This window comes from Marmota flaviventris, chromosome 14, assembly GCF_047511675.1.
Source record: "Marmota flaviventris isolate mMarFla1 chromosome 14, mMarFla1.hap1, whole genome shotgun sequence".
NCBI classification, from domain to species: Eukaryota; Metazoa; Chordata; class Mammalia; order Rodentia; family Sciuridae; genus Marmota; species Marmota flaviventris.
Genome location: NC_092511.1, coordinates 18,042,417 through 18,059,929, shown reverse-complemented (window position 1 = coordinate 18,059,929; position 17,513 = coordinate 18,042,417). Strand labels below are relative to the sequence as shown.

General features: G+C 47.0%; 2 protein-coding genes across 5 annotated transcripts in view; one reads left to right on the top strand and one right to left on the bottom strand.

Moving 5' to 3' along the window:
• Positions 1-12,768, top strand: part of Itsn2 (intersectin 2) — a 126,648-nt gene extending 113,880 nt beyond the window's left edge. For all 4 annotated transcript variants that reach the window (XM_071601381.1, XM_071601382.1, XM_027937896.2 and 1 more), the window contains 9 exons: positions 700-883; positions 3,453-3,551; positions 5,219-5,386; positions 5,781-5,996; positions 6,509-6,630; positions 7,411-7,493; positions 10,640-10,723; positions 11,196-11,369; positions 11,874-12,768. In XM_071601381.1, the coding sequence (XP_071457482.1) occupies positions 700-883; positions 3,453-3,551; positions 5,219-5,386; positions 5,781-5,996; positions 6,509-6,630; positions 7,411-7,493; positions 10,640-10,723; positions 11,196-11,369; positions 11,874-12,031 (1,288 nt within the window). In that variant the 3' untranslated portion in view covers positions 12,032-12,768. The remainder of the gene's footprint in view (positions 1-699; positions 884-3,452; positions 3,552-5,218; positions 5,387-5,780; positions 5,997-6,508; positions 6,631-7,410; positions 7,494-10,639; positions 10,724-11,195; positions 11,370-11,873) is intronic.
• Positions 1-17,513, bottom strand: part of Fam228a (family with sequence similarity 228 member A) — a 29,389-nt gene that overhangs the window by 305 nt on the left and 11,571 nt on the right. The window lies entirely within an intron of this gene.

Below are 17,513 nucleotides of genomic sequence, written 5' to 3'. Positions count from 1 at the left end.
TAAAATACATAATTATTGAGGAAAGTCAAGAAATATAACAAAGAAAATATTTGATTAAACAAAGACATGATTAAATCATTAAGCAAGTGCTATAATTCCAAATATAAGTGCTATAATTCCAAAGTGTAAGACATCTGGCTCTGGCAGGAGGATAGTGAGAGTCAGAAGAGGAGCTGCCACTCATGCCCCAGACGTAATCAGAGTATGGCAGTATCCTAAGTCCTGGTGTGAAATTCCACTGCTCAGGTCACTTGTCATCCTTTACACCTAGGGGAGAATGAGCAGTGGGGCTGGGCTCTGTCCCTGCTGATTTACCTCTGCCCGGGCCTCTGCAGCTCTTGTGCCTTTTTTCCCATACAGACAGTGACAGTGCCCTTCTTATTGGTTCATTTGAATTGGTTAGTATTTTTCAGAAGAAACTTCACTAAGAAACTGAAGTAAAACCGAAATAGGCCTAAGAAGCCCAAGTGTATAGATGTCATTTTTTTTTCTTTGCTAACATTTCCCCTGGTTGACTTGGTCAGCAGAGCTCTAGAACTGCCCATGTACCTCTCCTTCCTGCTGACCTTTCCCTCCCAGTCCCAGAGGTGTCCTAGGTAACTCTCTGGGTGTCATTATCTTTGGTCTCCCATGGCATTCACCCTTTAATTACCAGGGACATTCACTGAGAAACACAAGGTGAGAATATGTCATTTGCAGGGCCTTGCGGGTACGGAAGAAAACTGGGGGTGAGAAGATGCCAGTGCAGATGATTGGGGACATCCTGGCAGCCGAGCTGTCCCACATGCAGGCCTATATCCGGTTCTGCAGCTGTCAGCTTAATGGAGCAGCTCTGTTGCAGCAGAAGACAGATGAAGACTCAGACTTCAAAGAATTTTTAAAGGTAACTCCATCTGGGGCCTTGCAGATGTCTTTTGCTGGGATAGTAGGCAGGCCAGCCCCCTTCTGAGCTGAAAACAGCAGTGTACTTGGCCCCATAGGGAATCTGAGCAGTGGAGAAAGGGGTCCCCATCTATTTCCAAAGAAAACACAAACATGGAGAGAATTTTCTGATAGCTTTGTGTTTGTTGCCTTTTCTTGGCACTGGGACCATGATTTTGCCCATTGAATAGCAGAGTATTTTGTTTCTTAAGCAAACTTATTTATCAGCTACTTGATTTTCCCAAAGAAAGATTTATAAAGCTATTTAATTTTTAAATTATATTTATATAATATTCATCTTTTCCAGAAGGAGTATAAAATAGCACACTTAAATGTATAAAATGCAACAAGATATGGGGCTGGGGTTGTGGCTCAGAGGTAGAGCTCTCACCTACCATGCATGAGGCACTGGGTTTGATCCTCAGCACCACATAAAAATAAAATAAAGATATTGTATCCACCTATAGCTAAAAAATAAATATTAAAAAATGCAACAAGATAAAATAAAACTTACTTAAAATAAGCAGATAGCCAGGTATGGTGGCATGCACCTGTAGTCCTAGCTACTCAAGAGCTACTCAAGATGTTAAATGATCACTTGAGCCCACAAGGAAGAAACCAGCCTGGGCAACACAGTGAGACTGTGTCTCAAACAAAACAAAATAAATAGAAAAACAAACTGTGTCAAAAGACACCAGGAATTATCATAATGCATAAGATGCATATCTGTGATCCTATACATATACCAGAAGTGTGCAAAGATGTCATCAAAGCTTCCAGAAACTGATGAGAAGAGGCAAAAATGATCAGTTCTATGAAGCCATGGTCATAAATTAAATACTAGAAGTGCGAGGCCAGGCAGGGTGGCACACACCTGTAATCCCCAGTGGCTCAGGAGGCTGAGGCAAGAGGATTACAAGTTCAAGATCAGCCTCAGAGACTTAGCAACACCCTAAGCAACTTAGCGAGGCCCTGTGTCAAGATAAAAGAAATAAAAAGGGTTGGGGATGTAGCTCGGTAGTAAAGCAACTCTGGGTTCAATCCCCAGTACCAAAGTGGGAGTGGGGAGGTTAGAACTGTCCTCAGAAAGAGAACACTCCATAGAGATAATGAGCCACCGACTACCTTGTAACAATACAGTAGTGAACTTTGTATAGCTGGTTGCTGGACTAAAATGTCACATTTGGAAAAGTTCTTTTCACTGGTGTTGCTCAGTAATACAAACTATTAACTCCACATGTTAAAAGGATGAGGGAAATGAAAGCAAAATGTGTTTTCTTGCTCTTCTTTACATTTCTTTATGGTTCTTGTGTTCATGAAATACTGCAAATTGGGATCTATTATGGCAATAACCTGTATCCCAAAATATTACTTTTTAAAACTCATAAAGAAGTAAAAAACATGAAGATGCTTGTTATAGCAGCACATATAGACATCTATCCAAAAACAAAAGGAGGAGCAGTTTTAATGTCCAATAATGGGGAAAGATAAATAATCATGCATGTATTTTTCAGTCATTAAAAATGAATATTCTAGACACTAGCTACTCTCTTCAGGTGCTGTGCTGGTACTGGGAGTAGGAGCAAATAGGATTGGTCCTTGGCCCCCCAGCCTCCACAGCCTAATGAGGGACAGAGACACCTAAAACTTGATGCCTCTACCTGCATTGCCCAGTTCAAGTATGGTATATGCTAAAGGTGGCCAGAGAAGGGTCATGGAGAGAAGGGAAGGCATCCGGGAGAGAACCTAGCCAAGGGAAGCTGACCCAAGCTTGAGAGATGGGTATGAATCAGCCACATGAAGAAAGGGCCACAGAAACAGTATCAGCAAGCTCACACCTTCAGCACGCAGCACACAGCAGGTGCTCAATAAATGGAAGCAGTTGTTTCAGATGAAGTAGAGACAGTGGGCATGATGGGGTAAGGAAATCAAGAGCCCTTCAGGAGACAGAGATGGGAGTCAGTGACATCTCCCAGATGTGCTTGTGGGTTGGTGGCTGCATGTCAAAGGTTGCTGCCAGCTCAGGAATGGAGGTAGAAAAGATGGCTTTTACAAGGGAAGATGACTTCATTTGGAGTATGTTGAAACTAACGTGCCTTTGGAACATCAGGTAAGGAGGAATGTCACATGGGAGGGTGGAACACCAGAGAACGTCTGGGTTACAGATGCTGGGCCTCAGCTGCAGGGCATCTGAGGTAGTAGCTACAGAGAGTGGGCAGAGGAGGAGAAGGATGCGAAGACCAAGGCCAACGGGCTGGGAAGGCAGCCAGGGGAGAGTAGTTTTAGAAGCAGAAGAGGAATGGCCACACAGGCTGCCAACGGCATGTGAGAAAGAGCCCGAAGCAGCCTCTGGGCTTGTGAGCACATGGCTGAGGGATTTCAGCTGCTAACCTGATATGAATCATTTTGGATCCCAAGTTATTATAAGAAATTTGAAATCTGAAAGGTGGTCAAAGGCAGGGGTATGGTTAGGGTTCCCCTAGTTTTGACTGGGGCAATGAGTTCCTCATAAGCCTCTCAATTGTTTGCAGAAGCTGGCCTCAGACCCTCGGTGTAAAGGAATGCCCCTCTCCAGCTTCCTACTGAAGCCCATGCAGAGGATCACCCGCTACCCGCTGCTCATCAAAAGTGTGAGTGCCACACTGGGCGGTCTTAATCACACTGGGCTGTCCAAATGTCTGCAGAGATTCCAAATGTCTGTAGAGATTCACAGAGGCCAGATACTGAGAGGTTTCAGTATGCCAACCTCGCCCTGCACATGTGTGACCCTGGAAAAGAGGTCCACTGCCGCACAGACCATGCTCCTGTGTCTCTGTATGCATGTGCATGCATAGGGACATACACACGCAATTCAAAGGCTAAAGCCTAATGGGCAAATAAAAGAAGCATCTAATGTCATCCCACTCTCTAGAAACTGCCAAAGTAGCCCAGTCTCAGTGTGCTTATCTGGGTAAGGTGAAGGCCTCTCTAAGTGTGTAGCTGTGGGGACTCCCTTGGGTCCAGAGATAGGGCAGAGTCCCCTACCTCGGGCCCCATAACCACGAGCCCCAGTCGTTCTTCTGAGATGCAAATTCATCTTCCAACGGAGCACCTTTACCCAGATGACCCAGACATCTCTAACTCAACACATCCTGGACAGACTGTGATCAGCCCTCACTACATCCCTCATCAGCTTGCTGACCAAACATCCCTTCCAAAATTCCATCCATTTTTGTTTTTGACATAAGCAGTTTAGGCATCTTGAAGCAGTACACCTTCAAAGGAGAAGGCAGACTTTCCAAAGGACTATTCCACAAAAAATCATTTATATAATTTACAATGAAAAACAGTAGTAATCACATAGGACTGATACTTCTATTGATTAGACCCCATATTACAGATACCTATGCCATGGCTGGGGAGCTGGATTAATTACACGTTAATCCAGCTCCCAGCCCTGTAACTGAAACATCTGGGGCCAGATATATTCCAGAATTCAGAAAGTAATTCAAATACCATAAATTTATTACACAGCAGCAAGACAAGGGCAGCACTTAAAACCAATCACTAACATTTCTACAAAGGAATACAGGAGCCATCAGTGAAAACAGAACAAGCAAATACATCTCTTCCATTCAAGTGAGGTTTGCCACCAACCAGTGCCGAATAAGAACTTGAGGCTTCCAGACTTTTTTGCAGTTGGTCTTATAAACAAAGGACTGTGGGCCTGTCAGACTACAGTGCCGGATTCTAAACAGTGGTGGTCTGCTGATGGGCCTTTAATTTCCAGAGAGACCCCACAAAGTTGTGCTGGCCTCTGTGAAATCACTTCAGAATGGACTGAGTGCACCTGCTGAAGTCTGATGAAGTCATTGCTTTCATCAGAATCTTCAAAGAATCATTGACCCTCAAGATGTAACGAACCATTGCTCTTCAGCAAGTTAACACACTTGTCAAAACTGTAGTCAATTTATATTGAAGGGCTCACCACCCTAAAGGCACAAGATACGTGACCAACTATGGGTGGACGTAGGTCTGTACCCTTTAACATAAGGCTTATTACCAGACCCAATCAGAGCTACAGATCCATAGAGTATCTGTCGCCCCCTGTTCTACCACATTACCTGTCCTTCTGTCCCTAAGGGATGTGGACTGTGAACTTCTCAAGGGCAGAAACCATGATGTTGTTGGCTCTGGTATCTCCAGAGACTGCCTGGCCCCACCCACATGAGCAGGCAGTGACGCTCGGTGGATCAGCAGCTGTTAGGAGGCTGAAAGGCACAGAGCCTCCCACAGGACACTGCCTGCTCTCTTCCAGATTCTGGAGAACACCCCAGAGAGTCACGTGGACCACTCCCCCCTGAAGCTGTCCCTCGAGCGGGCTGAGGAGCTTTGTTCTCAGGTGAACGAGGGAGTTCGGGAAAAGGAGAATTCAGACCGACTGGAGTGGATCCAGGCGCATGTCCAATGTGAAGGTCTAGCAGAGGTGAGGCCTGTGCAGCTCAGCCAGATTCCATTTGGCAGACGCTGGGTGGGGACCCAGCTTCTCACCTTCCCCTAGTATGGAAAGTACACACCTGGATCAGGTGAGCAGGCACCACCCTGCGTTTCTTCTCGGTCTGTCACCTTCCTGTCTGTAGAGACAATCTGAGTTTTGTTCTGAGTTCTCTGAATTCAGCTGGTAGAACCAGTATTCCGAGGTGTGCATGCGTGTCCATTTCTGCTGGGCCATGTGCAGATCTCCTGTGTGGAGGCGAGATGCCGGCCACATCGTCTCCTAGAGAATCCCGCCACAGCACCCTCGGCCCGGGACCTGGCCTCTCAGGGATGCTGGGATGGTTCTGGGGGACTTACAAAGTGACATTTTCTTTCTCTTTAAGCAACTTATTTTCAACTCCCTCACCAACTGCCTGGGGCCCCGGAAGCTTTTACACAGTGGGAAACTATACAAGACCAAGAGCAATAAGGAACTACATGGATTCCTCTTCAATGACTTCCTGCTGCTTACCTATATGGTCAAGCAGTTCGCTGTTTCCTCTGCCTCCGAGAAACTTTTCAGCTCCAAGTCCAATGCTCAGTTCAAAATGTATAAAACGGTGAGTACTGCCCACCAGCTATAGCACCCCAGGCCTGGCCAGGCTTCACCTTGACCTCAAGAGCCTGCCCTCATGGAACTCTTCGCCTGTTTTAGGTGGCTCACGCTTCTTTTGCCTGGAAGGAGTCCAGTGTGGTGGGTTTTCTTTGTCCACTGATGGCATCTGCAGAATCCAGCTTTGGATTTTGGCTTCCTCCTCGCATATTGACACCTGGTCCCACCTGTCCATATCCAGCATCAGGTCTTTAATAAACAGCCTGACACAGGGCCAGGTGTCAGTGTGCAGAGGAGAGCCTGTGGCACTCAGAGCTCCTGTCCCCAGTTCAGCAACGCCTAATGCACCCCAAGTGTACACAATGGAGGCCATTTGTTTCTCCCTGGGTAAAAGACCTTAAACGCCAGACAGTCTCCTTTCTACTTCTCCACAAGGCTCTTCAGAACAGAGACTCTAGACGTAGGTGAGTGGAGCATTGGCCCATCTCATAGCGCATGTTTTGGCCCTAATTCTTTCAGCCCATTTTTCTGAATGAAGTCTTGGTGAAACTGCCTACAGACCCTTCCAGCGATGAGCCCGTCTTCCACATTTCTCACATTGACCGGGTCTACACCCTCCGAACAGACAACATTAATGAAAGGTCAGTCCTGCCCCTGTGTGTTCTGCCTTGACATCTAGGAGAAAGCCTGGACCTATCCCTCTGCTGTGAACCTGTCTCCGCCCATGCTCACTTCCTACTAACTGTCCTCCCCTCTCTTACCTCACCCCACTCCACTCCAGTCCCATGGTAGACCCTGGTTTAGATGTACCGAGTCAGGCTCCTCCTACCACGCCTCTCCCCACTCCCTCCCCACAAGCTTTCATGGTGGCAGATCCAGGGCCTCAGTCTCCACTGAGGTCCTATCAGGGATGCCCCTGGGTGGTGGTCCATGGCCTTCACTGGTTTCTGAGATCCTTCCTGTGCTGCTCAGCCTCAGTCCTCCCTGAACCCCACATCCCTCAGACCTGCACTCCGCCAGCCTGCTGTCCCCCCCGTCCCCATCCACAAGCCACTGGCCAGCCTTCCTGGGGGAGCGCCATAGCGGCTGCCTCTGATGGCAAGCCGGTGCACCCCTCCTCCTCTGCACAGTTCTCATGCTCTGCTGTCATCTAGGTGGTTAATTTCGTCTTTAGCTCTGGGTCCCCAGCACCTTGCAAGGGTCTGGTGTTTTGTAAGCAGCTGAGAACTGTCTTTGGAAATATCCAATTCAACCTCAATTAGCAACCAGGTTTTTCATCTGAACTAATATCAGGTGTACGATTCAAAACTTGCTAATGCTGAGATTCGCAAGATAAAAAAGAAGGGCAGAGTTGTGGGGTTGTGGTTGAGCCCTGGAGGCCCTGGGAAGTCCCCCATGGCTGTGCTCTGCTTCTCCTGCAGGACAGCGTGGGTCCAGAAAATCAAGGCAGCCTCTGAGCAGTACATTGACACAGAGAAGAAGAAGCGAGAGAAGGCTTATCAAGGTATCTGGTGGTGCCCTGGAGGGTTGGAACCAGTTGCCAGGGGGATGTGGGCAGGGGGGGTCTGGCCCAGGGGACACAAGATCTGCCTCTACAGTGACAGGTGATGGTGACATGAGCTAGCAGAGCCCTGGCACCAGCCCTTCCCACTGCAGCTGTTCCAAAACTCCCTGAGCCCCCACCACAGACATGGGCACCTGGTACCACCTCTGGGGCTTCCCTTCTCCCTGCAGTGGAGACTATCCTTTCTCTTTCACCACCAGTTCTTCACTCCATTCACGACTAACCTCACACCTGCGGGACTCCTTCTGCTCCCCTGACTCCACTCTCTGGGCTCTGGAATACTGCTCCTCTGCCCACAGCTCAGTTCCACCTTGACCCTCCAAGGCCATGTCCTGGGCTCTCAGTCTGCTCCTCCTCACTTCCACACCCTGTCCCAGAGCTGTGGAAATGGCTTTTTCAAGAGCATCAATGACCTAATCAGGCTTGGATCACTTCCTTGCTGAAGCTTCCTGGCCCAGTGGCTGAGGTTCTAGGCTCCTCCTTGCCTCTGGACCCCATCACTTCCCAGGGGTCCTCCTAGCCCCAGCCTTCTTTCTTCATCTCCCTCCCAGCTCTTCCTCCCCTTTTACCAGAGTCCGCCCTCCTGAGCACTCTCTCCCTGGGGACCTGCCTCCTCTCTCAGTGAGGTCCCGGCTGCCCTGTCCTCCAGCTCTGACACCAGTTCCTCCACAGACACCCTGCCCAGCTCTCCCCTCCCCTGTGCCTGTTGGCATTCCCAGTGGGGTTCACTAGCCTCCTTCCAACAGTGGCTCCCCCTCCTGAGAAGCTCTGTGGATGGGAGCATTGCCCTTGACCACCAGACTGAAACCTGCCCTCTGCCTGCCCCCCAGCCTCTCATCTCATCAGCGGCTGAGGCCTGTCCTTCTCCGCCATCATCCATCTGCCTGGGCCTTTCCTTCAGTCTCCCGCCAGGTAGAGCACCAGGCTCCCTTTCCCTCCACCACCCATCCTCTTCATTTCTGTAGTATTCTGTTTACAGAGCTGCTCTTAGCATGCTTCCCTTACTTAGGTACCTCCCCTTTTGCCTCTGAAATGGAAGACAAATTTCTCATCCTAAACTCAGGGCCCATCCCCAGCATTCCCTCCTGCCCAGCCCATCGCCCACCATTTCCTAATCCTGGCCTGTGCCACTGCTGAGTGACCCACTCACGGCACCCAGTCAGGCCTTCCGTGTTCGTGCTACCTGTCCACCTGAAAGGCTTCACCCACTTCAGTGTTCTTCCCATTCTTCAAGACCCAAGTCAGTCACTGCCTCCTTCCTGCTGCCGTAACCAGCCTGGAGCCCCCACTGGGCTTGCGCCTGTACCACACTCTGAACTTGAGTCCTCAGTTGCTCTGCTTAAGTCCCCTAAGCCACTTTTCTGTCTTCATGACCCTCAGCATCCTCAAGGCAACTCTCTTCCCTCATGTCCACTGAGGCTCCGTATTGGTCACAGTGATTGTGCTCACTCTGTTCACAGATCCTCACCAGCTCAGTGTGGCGCCTCCCCACTCCTGGCCCTCTGACCAGAACTGCCATAGCCCTGGCACTCTCCCTCACCTCCATGTGAATGCCAAGCCCCTCCCGGCCACCCGTCCCAGCTGTGCCCAGACCTGCCCTTGGCCTCCTCCCCAGTGGAGGCCAGGGCTCCATCCACCCCTGCCGTGCCCTGTCCCCACCTCACTTCCTCCTGCCTGCCCAGTCCTCCTGCCAGGCTCCTGGCACTGCAGTTGCAGCTCTTTGTGTTTTCATTCAGGTTTCCCTTATTTTTAAGTTCTGTGCTCCTGAAGGGACGTGTGAACTGGCTTTCACCAATTGAATGTTACTTTAGAGGTACTTTAAAAGCTTGCTATTGAAAAATCAACGAATCATTTCATAAAGCATATAATGATGTCTTAATTGGCCAAAGATGTAAATCAAAATTTTTCTATTGAGTTTTGCTTACCGTCGATATCTGTATATATTCTGCATTCCATGTGTTCAGTTCTTTAGACCTGTGTCAATTACTTACTCTGTGTCAGGTTCTGTGCTGCAAGTAACTGAGTCTACAGAGAAGAGTAAGGACAGCCCCTGCCTTCAGGGGGACTGAGGGCACATTCTGAGGTGGAGAGAGATGGACCTTTCTTATAGAGAAGGCATACATGCTTAGAGCTAAAAAAGAAATCAGTAGCTCACCAAGCATCCTGTTTATGAATACTAACCTGCTTAACACCTACTTAACTTCATGTTTATCAAGATGAGCCCACTGACTCATCTTTCTCCATATTAAAAGTATTATGAGTCCCTCCTTAAATAGAACCAGACCTTCAGTCAAACTGCCTACTAAGCTATACTGTTTATGCACATTTAATTGGAGTTTCAGTGAATGGTTTAGACTTTGGTACCTGATGTTTTCATTTTGGCCCTGCTTCTTAAAAGCTCTGAATGGAGTACATTATGGTCTTTTCTCAGCCTCAGTTTTTTTCTCATCTATAAAATGGGGAGCTACCTTATAAGGTTTTTATGCAATTTAAATATATGTAGAGACCTAGCACATGCTTAAAACAGAGTAAGTATCCAATGTTATTTGCTATGAAGTGCTGAATAAATTACATGCATTATTGCTTTGTTAATATTACTACTTGCTAGGTAACTGAGGGTTAATAAAGGATGAATACAACTGTCTATGTTCCACATGGCTCCTCTTCGGCAGAGGAGACAGATATTATACAGAATCTCAGACCCAGTAGGCTGTGGAATGCTCATAAATCAGAGTAGTGAATACACAGAGGAGGGAATGGGCCGGGGAGGTAGCTATGAGATTGACTGGGTGGTGAAGCATGAGTAGGATGATGAGGGGCAGGGACTGCAGGTAATGCGTTCCTGTCAGACAACACTGCCCAGGTGCAACAGCTTGTGAGGTTGGAGTAGTTTCATGTCTGGTTAGAAAGACAGACTGTGAGGGCTGGGGGTGTAGCTCAGTGGTAGAGGTGTTCTTAGCACTCACAAGGCCCTGGGTTCAATGCCCAGCATCAAATGTTTTTAAAAGTATCAGGAGAGACTGAGGGTTCACAGCCCATCATCACTGCACAGAGAAATTAATATAACTCATCTCCCTCTTTTGTAGCCCGCTCTCAAAAGACATCAGGCATTGGACGTCTGATGGTGCATGTTGTTGAAGCCACAGAATTAAAAGCCTGTAAACCAAATGGTAAATGCTTCTTTCACTCAACAGACATAGCAATGCCCTGCTCTTTGCTGGTGACCCTCTGCACTCTGAATGATGGGATGCATTTTTAAAGTCAGTGTTCCCAGTGCCACAGAGATGTGATAATCCACTTATTGGACCAGTATTGTCACTCTGGTTCCCCACTAAGTACCAATGCCTGCCTTCCTCAGCGCTTCTGCACTGAAACGCACAACGCAGGTTGCACTGGCATTGCCCAGGCTCATGGGGAGGGGGGTTGGCTTTAGAGCTCACAGTCGCTTCCAAGGGTTACAATGAGGCTTCATGCTCGGGAACAGAGGCTGTACTGCCAGACCACAGAGCAGACGGGGTCTTTCAGGCAGTGGCCCTGCTGCGGTGGTCTCTAGTATTGCAGACCTGGTTCTGCTTGAGGGCGGCTCTGTTCGTCAAGCATTTCACCTACGACGTCACATGTCTGTGGTTCATTTCTGTTTAGGAAAGAGTAATCCATACTGCGAAATCAGCATGGGCTCCCAGAGCTACACCACCAGAACCCTCCAGGACACACTGAATCCCAAGTGGAACTTTAACTGCCAGTTCTTTATTAAGGATCTTTACCAAGATGTGCTATGTCTCACTATGTTTGACAGAGACCATTTTTCTCCAGATGGTAAGTATAACTTGGCTTGGAGGTCAAAAGATGTTCCTAGTTTTCTAGAACTTAGGGTCTGTATCCAGGATGCTCAGCCATTCATACACCCCATGACTACTATGGGAAATGACAGATTTGTGTCATCTCATTTTAGCCACAGTGGACGCCCTTCCTCAGGAGGAGGGGACGGTGTCAGATGCATTTCAGGTCTTTGACCAGAGTCACTATCTGCACACACCAGCTAAACCCTGTGGGATATACCGAAGGAGTAGAACGTTCTCTGACCAGAGAGACTTGGACTACAAATAGGCAGCTGCCCTTAGACAAATCTGTTGTCATTGTACATGCATCTATTCAGAGTATCAAACAGCCATAAGTCAAAAGAAGTTACTTGTTTTGGATGTAAAAGTTTTGTGAACCTCTTTTAGACACTTCTCTTGAGGTAGTCTTTTTTTTTCCTTGCATTTAATAGTTTTATAAAGAACAAAGACTTTAGACCTTTACATGATGTTTATTCACCAGATTTCCTAGGTCGTACTGAAGTTCCAGTGGCAAAAATTCAAACAGAACAGGAAAACAAAGGCCCTACAACCCGTCGACTACTGCTGCACGAGGTCCCCACGGGGGAGGTCTGGGTCCGCTTTGACCTTCAGCTTTTTGAACAAAAAACTCTCCCTTAGGGGATTGGGGAGGACAGCACCAGAGGCTCTGCCCTCAAGACTGGGCTCTCCTGGGACTGAGGAGCATCACTCGGCTTCATCCATCACAAAGCCATGCAAGCTGGGGCCTGTATTTTATTGCACACTAAATCGCTAGCAATCTATGCAAACATGACCTTTCCTATAAAAAAACAAACCCCACAGCACAGTGCCTTGTACTAGTGTTAACATGTTCAGCTGTGTTTAGATGCCAGGTTTCCATTTTCAGGGCTATAAAAGTATTATGTGGAAATGAGGCATCAGACCAACAGATGTTACCACTTGGTGAATGTGTCTACCAGGGGGAGTGGTTTGGTGACACTGGACCATTCCATACCATGTGACCTCTGCTGGGTCACGGCACTCAGGAGGTGAAGGGTTGGGATGAAACGCTGCAGCCTCAGCGCTCCCGCAGCTGATACTGATAGAGCGTCTACTCGTGCACTGAATAAAAACAGAAACTTGATCCTTTTCTTCCTAACTAGATTTTATCATTCTCTGCTATGACAATATAGATTGAAATATAAAGGGGGAAGCTTGATGTACTTTAAATACTGTGAATTCTAATGATGTGGAAAATATTTTTCAACTTTAATTTTCTGAAGTATAAATTATTTATGTAAATTCCTTGTTTGCATATTTCATAGGACATGCATCTTTAAAGCTTTATCATTGCCAATATGTACAGAAGAGAATAAAAATAAAAGTTTATGAAGTTATCTTTCAAAGTTTGATTTATTTTCTACATGAAACACTTTTAAAATGTAATTTCAGAGGCTGCTGATAGTGAAACCAAATTTCTTTTCTGGTACAATGGGGAAAAACCAAAGATGGGGTGACAATATGGCCAAGAGACCCAAGGCCTAGCTTGACTCTGCCATTGTAACTTTGGTGAATCTGTGTTTCATGTTCCTGGGGCAAAGTTTCTTCACTGGCTACAATGGAAAATATAATTCAATATATTCAAATTTTTTTAATCCATCATTGACTCATTCCATGTATTGGTCCTGGACAATGATTGGATAAAACAGACAAAAAGAAGAAGAAACAGCATTTGGAATTGACAAGAACAACTGAACATTTTGCTCACTTACAGCAAAGTCTGGCGGGTCAGCACAGCCTCACTGAGCAAGCAAACTGCTGGCTGTCTCTCAGGTTTGGAAAAATGCATGTGTTGGTTCTGGAACTAACTGTGGGCTAATGTCAGAATGCCTGCCATGTCCCTAATGATCGGGCAGGTTTAAAACCAGCTCTGGGGTTTGTTTGTTTGTTTTTTAGCTGTAACTGCAGAACAATCCTCTTCCCAGGACTACTGGGGACTTTAATTCTCACTAGATGAGCTGTGACTAGTACCATTTCTCCATCTTGAGACAAGTCAGGTTCTTTGGGCAGATTTAGGACAGAGTCACCTGCCTGATCTGAGTAAGATGGCTTGGAGGATAATTCACGTCAGTAATGCACCCAGCAGCTCCATCATCCTCTGGAAGACACTTGGCCAAAGGGTAACTCCACCTTCCTAAAGAGGATCCACTTCTTAGCAACCTGGCTTTGTTACCAAGTGCGTCAGAGGAGAGAGTGTCCCCTGGGGGCATTACTGGGACTGACTTGGAGTGGGACACTATTCGTAAAACCTGGATATTGGCCCCGAGCCAGCACTGTGCCTCTCTGAGCATCAAATATTAGGGGATAATAATCCATCTTGCTGTTAAAATTCTCAACTCAAGGTTCCTGTTTCATTACCAGAGAGCTCCATAAACAGTAAGTGCTACTATCTGGACATTTCTTGCAATATCCTTCCACTCCTCGAGGGGGAAACCATATTCCCAATACTTTAACTGTTGTAGGACATGGCAGACCAAAGTCCGTGAAGCTTTATTACCTTGTGCCAGTGGTGGCCTTGCCTGGCCATCCCCTGCAGGGAGGCCAGGTGCTTCCCCAGGACCTTGGCTGTCATCACTCTTCTTTCTACGGGCTGTGGCCCCCATCTCTGTTCATGATCCCCAGCCGCCCAGGAGCGGGGTCTCTGCTGTCGGGTCCCTAAAACCTAGTGACAGAAGAGAAGGACTGAGTGTGGTGTAAGGCCATGGAGGCTCACTGGAGCAGAGGGACCTAGAATCCTGCCCCACACCTGGTCCTTCTGCCAAGCTGAGTCTCGGGGGGCTCTGCATCGCCTCCTGCCTCGCTTGTCTCCTCTGCTCTCTGCCGCTCTCCCGTGAGATCTCCATCCTCAGCTGCGTGGACCTTAGTGTGCAGAGACCTGCTGTCCACATGGGATCCCCTGCCACTGTGCTCAGACCAGCCAGGTGTTCCCAGCACCCTCGCACCCTTCAGTTAGGGACAACTGTGACTGGGTCCTAGCCTACAGATCAGAGGAGTGACGTGCGCACTTCAGGCCTGGCCCATGTATGCTAGGGCAGAACTCATCCCAAATTGCTTCCCCTTGATGGTTGACATGAATGAGTTCCCTGGAAGCCAGGTGCTGAAGATGACAAAGGCCCATCAGAAGAGTCCTGAAAGGGGGCCAGTCTACGGACACACCCACCCAATACTTAGGCACGAACAAGAGCAAACTTCTGTGTGTTTAAACCACTATCTACTGTTTGGTGTCAGCAAATAACCTTTGCTACCATAAGAGTAGAGCTGACTAGTCACATGAAGATCTGAAATAAACAAGTGGGTCATCACACCAAAAAGCTTCTATACAGCAAAGGAAACCAAAAAAATGAGGAATAGGAGAAAATACTTGCAAACCATATAGCCAATAAGGAGTCAGTATTCAAAATACATGAGGAAATCATACAACCCAATAGCAGAAAAGCTAAGAACTCAATTTAAAAATGGGAAAGAGCTTGAATAGATTTGGGATATTTACCCAGGGATTCTTTACCACTGAGCTACATCCACATCCCTTTTTATTTTTAATTTTGAGACAGGGTCTCACTAAGTTGCTTAGGGCCTCACTAAATTGCTGAGGCTGGCCTTGAACTTATGATCCTCCTGCCTCAGCCTCCTGAGTTGTGAATAGATATTTTTTTAAAGAAGACAAATGATAATAGCCATAAGAAAAGATGTTCAACATCACTAATCAGGGAAATGTGGATTGAAACCACAGTAAGATACCATATCACACCTGTTAGGTTGTTAGTTATCAACAAGTCAAATTAACAAGTGTGAGTGAGTATATGGAGAAAAGGGAACACATGTCCACTTTCAGTAGAACATAAACTGGTACAGCCATTATGAAGAACAATATGGAGGTTCCCCAAAATTTAAAAACAGAACCTCTATATCGTCCAGTTACTTCACAACTGAGCATATATATTTGAAGGAAATAAAACCATGTCTTGAATAGATATTTTCACTGCCAAGTTTATTGCAACATTATTCATAAGAGCTAAGACACATAAACTAAGTGTCCATTGATAGGTGAATTGGTAAAGACAAGGAAGTCCTATCGTTTGTAACAACATGGATGAACTTGGAGGACATCATTCGCAATGAAACAAGCCAATCCCAGAAAGATTTACACTGCAAAAACTGGTTGATGTGTGAAATCTAAAAAAGTTGAACTCAGAGAGCAGGTGTCAGGTGAGAGGTGGGAAAAGGGGGAGCCCTTGGTCAAAGGCTGTCCACTTTTAGTCATGACGCTCTAGAGACCCACTGTACAGCATGGTGACTAAGTTATTAATACTCTATTATTTACGGTTGGACCTCCCTATTCATGGATTCCACATCCATGGATTTAATCAAAAATATTTGGGAGAAAAACTGTATCTGTACTGAACATTTAGACTTCTTTTCCTGATCATTACTTTCTAAACAATACATCAGAACTATTTAAAAGTGCATTTATATTGATCTAGGCATCTTAAGTATCTAGAGATGACTTAAAGTACATAGGAGGATGTGCATAGGGTATATGCAAAAATTACACCGTCTATCTAAGGGGCTCGTGCGTCACATGCTGTGGGATTCACAGAGCATCCTAGAAACAATCCCACAGATACCAAGGGACAACTGGACCTGAAACTTGCTGAGAGAGTGGATCTTAAGTGTTCTCACTACACACACAGTAACAATGTGGAGTGAAGGATATATTAGTATGTACATGAAATCATCGCCCACATTCAATATTTTAAAAAATTGAATGGAGGGGCTCCTTTGCTCTCAAATATAATTATGCTCAGAAAAAGCTGATGAGGAAAGCAGTCTGGTAACCTGCCATCTAAGGAGAATTCATTTGACTCCAGAGAGACTGGGAGAACAACAGGCTGAGGAGAAGTGGGTCCCAAAATATCCAACCAGGTTTTCAAACTGGAGAGAGGAGATGGTCCTTGACCCTCTGCATGTGGCTGGTGGAAGGAGAAATCAAAGACGTGCAGCTGTCCACTCACAACAGGTCCTGGACCCTTCGCCTACCGCTGGCACTTTCCCAGGGGCTTAACCTCAGGCTTCAGGGCTTGTGGGAGAGGGATGGGGGGTGCAGGCCAGGAGCTGCTGTGCCCAGCAAACCGTGAGCACTGGGTGGAAAACTGATGGCAAAATCCCTGCATATAAACCACCTCTTAAGGCTGGGGCAGCTCTCCTGGCATGCACGAGGCCTTAGGTTCAATCCCAGCACCACTAAAAGAAAATAAAGGTAAAATAAAAGACCTCTTAGATATTTAAAATCTCATTTCGCTTTACCCCTTTTTGTATAAATTTCAGTTCAAAAAATCCCCAATTATTGTGACTGAACTGAAAACAAGATTTTTGGTCAGGCTTGGATGTGAGAAGTGATCAGTGGTAGAAAAATGGTGGGAGGACGCAGACTCATGGAAAAGAGCTGAGACCACCTTAGAGGACAGCTCCTTTCTGCCAAGGGTCTCTTGAAAGTGGGGTCCCAGGTCCCACATCTGCCACTATCTGAGCCTCATGACCCAAGGCTTTCCCACCCAGAGTGCCCCCCCCAGCAGCAGCTCCAAGTCGAGGCAGCCCCACTGGTTCTTGTGCATGGAGTCACTGTCCCCTTCTGCCGCCTCCTCTTTGCCCCTTTCCTGGGCTACTGCCTCCTCTGCCCCCAGGAGCCTAGTTTTGAGGGAAGGCCTTGCTGGGGGCTCTGCTTTTGAGGTGGAGGATACTGTCTTGGGGATGCTGCCAAATCCTGCCAGCCAGGCCCTGCCCCAGGTCTCGCTCACCAGACCCTTCTTCTCAGCCTCTTTGCTCTTGCGGAGCTGGGAGAAACGGAACTGCCTTTCAAAAGCAAGCTAACTGAGGTCGGTCGTCTTCTCCTTACCATACAGATAGGCCTTTCAGGACTTTGGAGAAAAGAAGAAACATTATCTCAACTCAGAACAAACTGAACTGAACCATTCTAAGGAATTAATTTAATGAACTCTGTGTTCATTATAAAAAGGAAAAGCCATCGAGACATCAGTGGTAGCTGTCCCTCTGCTATGGATTGGATGAGACCCTTAAAGGTCCT